Genomic DNA, 11,172 nt, shown 5'->3' with positions numbered 1-11,172 from the left:
GTGTGTAAAGAGATGGTATGAATAGTGTATTAACATATTGGTGATAGTGAGTTCATTCTTATTTATGTACTAAATGTAAGCACCAGTGGAAAGGCCTTAAATGCAGCTTCCAGGGCAGACTGCTGAGGAGGCAGCCTTAATGTTTAAGTCACTGTTGGTCAATACACTCACACACACACACACACTCACACAGAGTGAGCTCATGTTACATGCCTAAGTCAGCACAAACAATAGACGTCCATATATCCAGGACATGGTTTCATGGCTGTAAAGTATTTATCAGTTAAATCAGAGATTTAGAGCTTCTGTCAAGAAGGAAATTATTATTTCATACTCTTCCTGTGCCGAGAGCACTCACCTATAGGATGATATGTAACAAGCATTATCCAAATAAATAAATAAAATGCAATCTCCATTTTTGTATTTTATTTCATGCAGATGCTGTGGCGTTTGTAAGAAAACAAATGTTTTGGCTCAATAAATTCCAGCCATTGAGTGTCCCAGTCTGCCTGCATTGTTCAGTGTAATAACTGTCATTATGAGAGCCAGGATTAGTGAGGGACACAGTTACTACATTTTCAAAAAAGGGAGTTCAATTTTGCTGCTTGCTGAAGAGGCAGCCTCCAGAAGAAAAAAACCATGCTTCCCTGTATTTTAGTCCAGTGACAAAGGCTTTCCAGTAAGTACTACAGAAATCACTTAGGTGTGACTCACAACCAACCATCGAGCTGTTTTCCTCCTGATTTCTGTGTTTTATGGAGGCGGACAGCAGTGAGCACAGAGCGCTTTCCCCATCAATAACCTCTAACTGCTTAGTGGCTTGATTCTCTGCCTGGTCAATGGTGGATTGGAAAGAAACAAGGGTGGTGTGTGAGTGTGTGTGTGATGTTGATGGGGTGTGAGTGTGTGTGTGTGTGAGTGTGTGAGTGTGTGTGTGTGTGAGTGTGTGGGTGGCGGTGAGGCAGTAATCTGTACATTAGTAGATTGAGGATTCACTCGAGGGAGAACAGATTTGTGGCAGGTCAGTCTACATTGTAAACATTCCAAATCCACAAGGTAACGTCAGCAATTTACCTGGAAATCTCAAATTTTAAAGGAAACTCTTACATTTTACATTTACTATTTACTCTACCCATAGTATAATACTATATGATAAAATACAATAGAATATAATGTAGTGAAAGGAGTATAGTATGTTTATATCTGTACTTTTATACATTTCATCTTGATTAAGTTGTACTGCCTATTCAATATATCTTTGTATCCCCGGTTGTGTGATCCATAAAGTGTATTTTATCTCATCTTGTCTTAAAAACTTTTATTTATTATCATCTACAACAAACTTAGCCACTGCAGAGTACACTGGATACAGATAGAGATTTGGTTCAGTTGTAAAAAATACAGATAAAGTTTTCCAGTTTCACATTTTTATGTCTTGGTTTTTCTCAAATTGGAGAATGGAACAAATAAACAGCTGCAGATTTTTAAAAACAACAGCATCTGAACATAGATAAACCAGCTGGGGGTTTGAATCTGGGGACTGTGCTGCTCTTCAATCACGCCGAGTCAGTGTGGTTTTTTTTTCTTATTCTTGCTGTAGGATGAATCTTTGCTACTTGCCCTTCTCTCACCATGCAGATAGTACTATGTAGTACTACTCATTCACTTTTAAAGTTTGTTTTCTATCACATTTACATGACTTTTCATTTTTTGGTTGCCTGCAATTTTCTTTTCGTCTTCCCTGGGGTGGTCTAAAGCGGCTGACTGGCACATACACTCAGATTAAAAAACTTTCACATCGTTTTAAAAGCTGCCTACTTCATTTAGGTTTCAACTTTTCTAAATCAAATCAAAATCAAGTCCCATGATTGGGGGATGTGATAAGTGATCAACATGTTATCTACTTTCTGTAAGTTGATTTAGAGAACTCTAAAGCTGTTAGTCCTGGTATGAGGAGATAATATCATTTAGAAGGTTATGACATCTACAGTGGGTTCACGATGGAAATGCCATTCATTGAAGAGCATTTGCTGCCCTCAGGTGGTTGAACAAAGGAGTTGCCTTCTTGTTGTCAAGGCAGGTGATAGATTGAGCATTTGGAGCTGAGAGAAAAGTCTAAAATGAACGTTACATTTCGTGTTAAGGTCTAACTAATGGCCTCAGATTGAAGAATGATGATTCACTTTGCACACACTTGGAACACAGCCTCAAATATCTGCACTTTTCACACACATGTTCAAAATCCTTACCTGGTAGTTCTGTCAGCACATGGACCAGCTTTCAATCCAGTGTTATTTATTCACATCAAATTGAAGCTTTATATCTATTTCTGTACCTTCTGCATATCAAACATGATAATCTAACTTTATTTTGTGCCTAAACACAATGGTCTGTAATTTTACTCATTGTTTAAGCCTCAGGACCATCATTGGAAAATGATATACTACTGCATGATAAACATTTCCAATGTCAGCAGCTGCTCCTTGTTATGATGAGAGTAAGGACAACATGTTCGCTGACGGCAGCAATGAACAAAGACTTCACTATCTTTCTCCTACACAACAAATTTTAAGTTATCATGACGTTTGGGTTCCTTTGATTCCCCCTGCTGACGAGAAGTTGGAGATAACAAGACAGGAGAGATTTCCTCATTATGTGGAATAGCTGATAGATTTAAAAGACATGACCTGCAGCCGACTGTGGCTGGACAGGAAACACTAACTTCTCCATCAATTCTCTGTAAGGTTTCATAGATGCAGAGAAAACAATATACAATACTGTTTCAAGTACAAAATTTAATAAGTAATAAACAACTTAAACAGCCCTCGACAGAACAGTGTGAGCCTTACATTTCAAAAAGTACACCGAACAGTTCAAACAACAGTGAACATTACTAAAAGCAGGAAGCCAAACATGTTAAACCATGTTAGATCGGTCTTTGACATTATTTAAAATGTTATAAAAAGAGAAAACTCAGTTGTAAAAGATAAAACAAACCCGTCTTTTTAATAAAAAAAACCCAAACCCAACTGCTTTACAACTATTAGTGTCAAACATTAAATTGCAATCCCTCTTTCGCAGCAAACAAACAATTTAAAGCATCTTTCAATGAAGCTCTGTTAAGCCTCTATAGGTTTTATTACTTGTGTCCCTGGAGCGAAACGCTGGTAAGAGAAATGTTAGTGGTTTTGATGATCTGTGTGAGACCTGGTCAAGCTACAGTTCCCCCACGTGTCTGCAAGAAAAAAAAGAAGTTTACTCACTTTATTGTCATTTGATCATTAACAAAATATTATTAGACCCAAACACGACCTTGTGATTGTTCATTTGTTCTGAATGTGGAGCCAGATTATGGATTTTTGCAGCATTTAACAATTCCTATCTTGAAACTTTGTTCTTTACAAGTGGATTGAAACTGTTTGCATTCAGAATACTGATAAGACCACATAGATATATTTGAACTCACGATGGGCTTCAGCTCCCGTCCATCTCCATCTTCTGTCTTGTAATAACCCATTTTCTTACTGTTCTCAACAAATTCCTGACAGGGAAAACAGAGTTACAGGTTATTGTATTTTCTCTTCTTGTAAATTGTCAAGGAATAATCAGAAATTCCTCTCACCATTAAGGCCTTGTCCATGTAGTACTCCCGTCCATGGCTGCCATCATTATACTTTGTGTCCACAGCAAAGCAGAGGAAGAGGACGTCGACCACGTTCTCAAACACAGAGAGGAAGCAGTGGGCCACCAGGAAGGCAAACATACAGACGATGAAGAGAGGAAGCACCCACACGGTGTAGTCCCTCTGGTAGTTCAGAGCCAGGATGCCAGCAAAGGCTGTACACGAGACTATAAGCACCTGAGGGTGCAGATTTAAGCCTGGTTAGAAAGAACTCCAGTTGTTTCAATGGAAAAAGCCGCAGAATATGTGCCTGCATATTACCTTTCCCAAGAAGAGCACAAAGTCGCCCACAGTGTTTATGGCGGCCACTCGGAGTGCGTTCTCCACCAGGATAAGGAAAGCGTCCCGGGCTGAGGTGCAGAAATTGGTGCTGTTGATGGCTGTGGCAGTGTAAGCGTTCTGAAATGATAGGATATGGTCAAGTTCACCAGAGATGTTTGGGATGTTGTATCTATTGTACACTAGATTTTCTTCCTTCACCAACCTGAGATTACTCACTTGATTCAGGTATTTGAGACACTTCTCTAGACACCACAAACAGCAGATACAACCCTTCAGCATGCAGCGAGCACAGGCGTTTTCCTACGACAAATACACAAATTCACAGGTTTACATCTTAACAACAGTTTATATACATATATATATATATATGGAAAATACAGGGAATTGTCCCTTACTGGTTTGATGCAAGTGTATAATGGTGTTTCTTACAATATTAAAGACTAATAATTAAAGCCTGATCTATATGGATTTTAGGATATTAGGGAATTAACACATTTCTTTTACTGATATATCGGCCAACATATATATTTTGCTTAAATATATATAGGCAATGATTCAAGAATTAAGAAGATTAACATAATGGAAATATAAATGCATGTCTTTTCTAAAATGTTCATAACGGCAAACATTAACCCAAAGACTGATACGACTGTGAAAGGCTCATATCGGACGATATTATTCACCAAACGATAAATCGTCCAGCAGTACTCATCACGATTTCACAACTCACCTTTCCTTTGAGCTGGCTGTGGATGTACATTAGGATGAGACGAGGGATCTTAACGAGTGTGATGATGAACGAGCCTTTGGCCAGAGTGCCCAGGTGGTAGCGGACGGTACGTCCCATAGCAGACAGGATGGGAGTCGCTGGCATCTGGGACTTATTCCTTCAGTTAAACAGATGCAGAGAATGGACATCCACACAACCCAAGATCGAATAAATACGACGGCAAAAGGCACAAAGTCTTTCAGGTACTACAGTAAAAGTGACTTTTCCGTACCTTGTGAAATAGTAGGTGACCACAGCACCAGCGATAGTCATCTGCTGGAATGCAAGAATGAACTCGCTGATCCAGATGAGACCCACAGCGTGATACCACACCAAGTACTGAAAAGGCCCCTCCATTTGATATTCAACCACACCAGTCGAGTTGTTCTTCACCGCTGTCCCTGTGAGGAGAAGACGAGTGTGAGATTTAAACTGAATATTCTGCATCTAATATACATCCCTCTGTTTTTCCTTTATAATTGCTGAATGGAAACAAGTAAAGAAATGTTATTGCAATCGTACCCCCAAAATAATTGAACATGCCAACATCAACTGAATGCAAACTGTTTGAGATGCACATTAAAATACACCACATTTCATAAATTCACTACTTTTATTCTATCCACAAATTGCACTGGAGTTATCATTAGCTTTTACCTCTTCCAATACATTGTACAATATAAACAGGGAACAAAAACGTGTTTTAAATATTACTTTGGGAAAGTCGTCTGTAGAAAAGAGAAGTGGGAGATGAAGAGAGAAGCGACTCTTTGACTACGTCCTCCCACATCACGAGACTGGCACAAGATTCCAGATGTGGGAGTTTGGTCAGGCCACAACTCCGAGACAAAATGTCACAAATAACAAACCAAATATTCTACTTGTTTGAGAAGTAGAAGCAGCCCATGTGCTGCATTAGCAATCCAAAAATAAGTTTAAAGCAAGTATGCACCAATAAAACCACTTTGGATCGTGAATGCAGTTTTGAATCTGACAAAACATCCATGTAATTGAACCACTAGCACTGAATCTCTCCATCAGCCTCTGTCCCAACCTGCAGTTCCGAGAAAGAGAAGCACAGCGATCCAGTAGACCCAGAAGAGCATGAGGCAGAAGAAGGTCCAGAATGGCTGCAGGACCAGCAGGGGAAGGTGGAGGAACACTTTGCCCGCAACATGGAACAGGGAGATGGTGAGGGCCACACGCTTCCTCATGAAGAACATCAACAGCAGCAGAACTACCTGAAAGTTTACAGAGTTTCTCTGCTCATTTACCATCATTCAATTAAGCTTCTGAGTCAGATAATTAAATTCATACAAGTTGCTTTTTTCTGTCACACCAGGAAAGACTTGGTGTGCCTGTGCAATAAGACATACCGTGAATATTGTGGCACCAATTGCATACGCAAGCAGGGCCTTGGTGTTGTCCCAGGCAACTTCGCTCCCAAGCACTGATGCAGTGTTATTTTTTAAGGCACTCCTTTGGTCGGCGTACAGCCACCAGAGGACCGCGGTCCCACCTGCAAACGATCAGAGCAGACGAATCAAATATTAACATGTTTATAAATGTTAAAATGGATTAAATGGATAAGAGAACGGGTGCTTAAATCCTATAAAGCTTCTAAGAGTTACCTATAGAGCCGATGATAACCAGAATGGTTAGAATCCACACTAGCACTTTGGTGATGTAACGAATGACGACCATCATGATGAGGGACAGAACTGCACCAGAGAGAAAAAAAAAAAAACACAATGCATCATTTGATACGAAGGTATCAAACACACCGAGTAAAGTGAAGTAGAGTGGGAGTCAAACATGAGGGTGGGGTGGGGGGCATAAAAAGCCCAGAAAGATTGATCGAAAGATTAAATGAAAGTCTAAAACTGTCGTAGGATACGTTTTGCCTTTTTTTGCTGTGACAACAAGAGGAGACCTTAAACAAATGCCTGTGAGCTACAATGAAAACAATGGGGTAATAACATTTCCTGTTATTACTGTGACAAAAATAGTTTCTCTTCCGACAGTTGCCTTCAAACCGAATTCTCCAGAGCAATCAAGGCGGCACTGAGGGAGCAGCAGGACAGAAGAAACCACGCATTTCTCACAGGATAAAAGCAATTCATCATTCATTAAATCCACATGCACATGGTAAGCCAGATGTAATAATGTGTTTTACCCAAAGCCAGAATGCAGAGGCCCATGATGATCTCCTTGCTGGCCATCACCCCGGCGATGACACGACGCAGCACAGTGTTGTCACTGACAAATGTGATGAACGACTGAACAAACTCGGCATAGCAGTCGATGCCCACTGGAATACAGCGGTTGAACAGTAGGATAGCCTTACTACAAACATGAAAGAGATGAAGAATAGGGGTTAATTTATCTTTGAATTTCCTGAAAGAGTCCTTAAAGCATCAGACTATGGGAAACTGTCTATAGCTGTGTCCAAATTCCCGGGGGAAGCATCCTTCGGAGGACTCAGTCTATGAAGACATGGCTTCAGTAGACAGGGCAGTCTACGAAGGATTAGTTGGATCCTTCGTCGTCCAACAAAGGATCCACCTGTTGAATCGTTGATTGTTCAGGAATGGAAGGAGGCTTTTCTCGTCCACATTTGAAAACACTTTGAAACAGGACAGCCTCGTGGCACCGCTGTGATGTGATCAGTCATCAAATGCAGCCTCTGAAGGATGCAGCCCCTGATTTAGGACACAGCTTAAAAATGTGTTATTTGTTTGGCCCCTTTTATTTCTGAGATGCACATAAACAACGACCAAACAAATGGACTTCTAGACTTGTGAGTAAGCTTATTTAAACAGCATTAAAAAAAAAGGTTCCCCTTTAAACACCACAGACATAAACATCTCTGTCAGTGGCTGTATCAGTTTAGACATATCGTGACATCACATGATCAATAACCTCCTGACAAGCTCCAACAGGATGTGGCCTTTTCCACATGAGAATGCTGGCATTAAAAACAGACAGGGGGAAAAATGGTTACTTAACTTTCTTTTTTAACATTTCATTAAACGCCAAAGCACTTGATTACCTTTTTGAAACGGGGAGTTTGGGACATTTGGTGAATCTTTCTGAATGGCTTGTGTATCTCGTAGGAGAAATATCATAGGAACAGAGATGGGACCCTAAGGAGGGGAAAAATAAAAATGATATTACATGCTCAGTCTTGTTTATGTCATTATCTAAAACCTGTCTGCAAGCAGTTATAATGGTACTAAATGTTTATGCCAAACGTTTATTATAAATAGATGGGAATACCAGTAAACTCAAACTCTAAGTTAATAAACAGGACATTTTTACATTTTCTCTAAAACATGCCGTCTTCTCACCGTTAGTCAGAGCAAACTTCTTCAGTTCGTCATATGTCGTCAGGTTAGTCGCAGGGCATTTGGAGACACACAGGGCAATGGACTTAATCTTCCTGTTTACGAGATCGAGGTTGCAAGGTTCCAGAAAGAAAATGTTCCTGAGAGGTGGAAAAAAGGAATTTCAGGATTATTGACTATTCGGTATAAAGCCACTGTAATTGCCACTAATATCAGTATATTTTGCTATTACTGTGCCAGTGGGGACTGTTCTGTTTGGGCAGAAAGATGTTGACATTTGCTGTCCTGTCACACAGATCCTTCTTTGTAGCAGAAACGCCTTTTATTCAAAGCCTCCACGGGCAATCAGCCCGATAAAGCATGACCCATTGTTTCAGTAAAACTGGGCTCGCAGGCTGCATGCTGATGGAAAGCTACTGCCCAAAAATCAGGCATATAGTCCAAGACTCCTCACATAAATTATGACAAAACAGAATTTGTGTCATTTCTCTATAGATGATAAGAATCTTACATTAAGAGAGAGTGAGTTTAGGGAGGCGTTATAAAGAGAGAGAGATAAGCTCTTGAAGTATAGTGTAGACTATGAGTCATGTGCAGCCTTGCATTGGTGATATTAATCTGCATTGACCTTGTGATGAAGACTGGGTTAATATGCTGCAGCACTTGTGTGAAATATATGATTTTCAGGTAAATGTAAATAGGTCACGGTCTGAACAGCTAAGAGGTAAAGCGATGTGTTTACAAATGCAGCAACATGTTTGTTAGATTAGGATTACATGATGCAATCCTTGCATGCAGACATGTAAGGCTGAATGGCTCTGTCTGTGACACTAACTCTCAACTACAGGAGGCAAAAACAGCCTCAACACATTATTTTAACTTACTGAAAAAGCGGAGACTAGGAGAAGACATAGACAAAGATGTATAACGAGTTTGGGGTGACAAGAAAATCGCGTGATCTCCACAGAGTTAATATGTCGTAATTGTTGTAGAGTTGTTGGTGTGAATGTGTCTGTGCAGAGAAACTCCCGCTGTGTTGTGCATGTGTGAAAGGCAAACTCTGGCTATACTCCGGAGTCAATTGTCCAGATTTTCCCCACAGGTCATGTCTGAAAACGGCTTAAGTGTTATCAATAAAAACAGGAGATAGGAATGAATTAAAGCAGTTTGATGTACTGCAATCAGTGCTTTTTAGTCTAGAATCTACCAATCTAAAATCTGATATAAATAACCCCTACATCTCATGTTAAGTCATTTGTAACTAATCAGACTAACTTGTTTTGGGTCATGTCCCGGCCACTGAGAGGGATTCCCTCGATCTTGGTGTTGTTCCGACCACAGGTGTTGCCATAGCTGTCATATCCTGAGACAAGCCTGGAGGCAGCTCCTGTGGCGATGGAGTAGCCACAAATGCATGCCTGCAGATGAGACAGATTACAAGTACACAATATTAACTATCTGCATGAAGTACAAAGAGTAATAAATACTCTTCTTCAGTAGGTTTTAGGTTTAAACTATCTCGAATCAAAACCAGTTTTTGACGCCTACAGTACAAATACAGTAACACAAACTAATGAAAGTCTAGTCCAACAATCCTACCTTTGTGCAGGTTATAATGTTAAATGTAAGGTTGTATATTGTGGTATTGTTCAACTGTATCATGCAATTCACCTTGACCACAAACTACAATCTCCAAAGTGACCATGAAATTAAAACCAGCACGTCCCTGAACCACTTTCAACCAAACCAGAATTTATTATTACAGAGCTTTTTGTCAAAGGGTGTCTGTTTAGATTAAAGGGCCAATTCAATGATCTCCAACTTTATTTACTTGCACTCATGGGACTGGTCAGCATAACCCATAAACACGTAAAAGACATATATACATAAACACACACATTGGGCAGTTTATTAGGTACACCTAACTCAAACTAGTCAGATCAAATTAACTGGGTTGATTCTACTTTTTTGAATGCTGCAGTTTTGTGGTAACATCGTGATTGTCCTAGGTTACACTGGGTGTAATGGGATTCAGTTGGAAACACATGCGCAACAATGGGAATGCTGCAGAATGAGCATAAAGTAGAATCACCCGATGAATGCACATTCTGACGGAGACGATCTAACGTGTGGCTGATGTGACTGAAGTGCATGTAAGTCCAGCTGCACGCATCCTCCCGTTCATCTCACACACACACACACACTCACCATGCCGACACAGAACAGTGTGTATATGATGAGCCACGGGATGTCCGTGCAGCTGCGGTCCTCCAGCGGCTTCCAGTCCCGTTTCCCCTGCGCACACATGGACGACAACAACACACAGGAGCCGTTAGCTTAGCCGGGCTGGTGTTCGGGCTGTGGAGCGGTGGACACCCGGCAGCTCCACACACCAGCTCACTGACACGACACCGGGACGTTGTTGTTGCTGTAAAAACAAGCTGAAGAAGCGGAAGAAGCGAACGTAGGAGACACGACACGTGAAGCTGCAGTTTTAAAGCTTTTTGAAAGTCGCATGGGGACAAACTCACCTCCGAGCTGCTGCTGCCACATCCCATCGTGAGCGACGACTTGAGTACAACAACAACAAGCGAAAACTTTCTGCGTCTGTTCTTCGCCCCGAACTTTCTCAGCTCATGTCTCTCTTCTCATCTCGCGACGCCTTTCTTCTTCTTCTTCTAATTCTTCTTCTTCCTTTTGTCCCCGGTGGCCGCTGCAGCAACTCCAACAAAACACTTTTTTATTGTCGTCTCTTTCACTCGAGGAGCAAACGCCCATGTGTGGTGGTCCCCGCGCGAGGAGGAGCCGCAGGTGAACGCGGAAGGAGTCAAGTTTCTCCCTGATGCCTTCACGTGCGCTCCGACAAACCAAAGAGTGTGAGGGAAAGATGGAGGTCGCGACCTCTGCCCAGAAGTGAAGCCAAAGCGTCACCGTCTCCACCCGGTGTCGTAAAAATCCGTCAAGTTGTAAATGTCAACTGTTCCTACTGCACATATCTTATCTGTGTTTTTTTTAGTTTTTCTATTTATGCTCACTCTGACACATTCTAGCAAATTCCTTGAATGTGAGAGCCATTGTGATTGTGATTCTTT

The 11,172-nt window shown here is 41.0% G+C and overlaps 1 protein-coding gene across 1 annotated transcript; it reads right to left on the bottom strand.

Annotated features, from left to right (window-relative positions):
* Positions 1–2,777: 2,777 nt before the first annotated feature.
* LOC118124383 (choline transporter-like protein 1) lies at positions 2,778–10,969 on the bottom strand. The gene is made up of 16 exons (XM_035182093.2): positions 10,612–10,969; positions 10,289–10,375; positions 9,356–9,498; positions 8,084–8,220; positions 7,786–7,879; positions 6,910–7,079; positions 6,365–6,454; positions 6,110–6,252; positions 5,788–5,974; positions 4,966–5,134; positions 4,695–4,851; positions 4,181–4,264; positions 3,944–4,081; positions 3,623–3,859; positions 3,467–3,541; positions 2,778–3,235 (listed from the first exon to the last, which is right to left on the bottom strand). The coding sequence occupies exons 1-16, from the start codon at positions 10,636–10,638 to the stop codon at positions 3,212–3,214; spliced, it is 1,962 nt and encodes a 653-aa protein (XP_035037984.1). The 5' UTR covers positions 10,639–10,969; the 3' UTR covers positions 2,778–3,211.
* Between the last annotated feature and the right edge of the window lie 203 nt (positions 10,970–11,172).

This window comes from Hippoglossus stenolepis, chromosome 2, assembly GCF_022539355.2.
Source record: "Hippoglossus stenolepis isolate QCI-W04-F060 chromosome 2, HSTE1.2, whole genome shotgun sequence".
Lineage (NCBI taxonomy): Eukaryota > Metazoa > Chordata > Actinopteri > Pleuronectiformes > Pleuronectidae > Hippoglossus > Hippoglossus stenolepis.
Note: the sequence above shows the minus strand (reverse complement) of the source record. Positions and strands in the feature narration are given on the sequence as shown.

What these genes read in the sequence shown, in the direction of transcription:
- LOC118124383 (XM_035182093.2), bottom strand. Translation starts at nt 10,638, where the DNA reads ATGGGATGTGGCAGCAGCAGCTCGGAG. An exon ending in AAACTCCCCGTTTCAAAAAG is followed by an intron (nt 7,080 to 7,785) that starts GTAATCAAGTGC and finishes TCATGTTTGTAG; the next exon opens with TAAGGCTATCCTACTGTTCA. An exon ending in GTCTCAAATACCTGAATCAA is followed by an intron (nt 4,082 to 4,180) that starts GTGAGTAATCTC and finishes CTATCATTTCAG; the next exon opens with AACGCTTACACTGCCACAGC.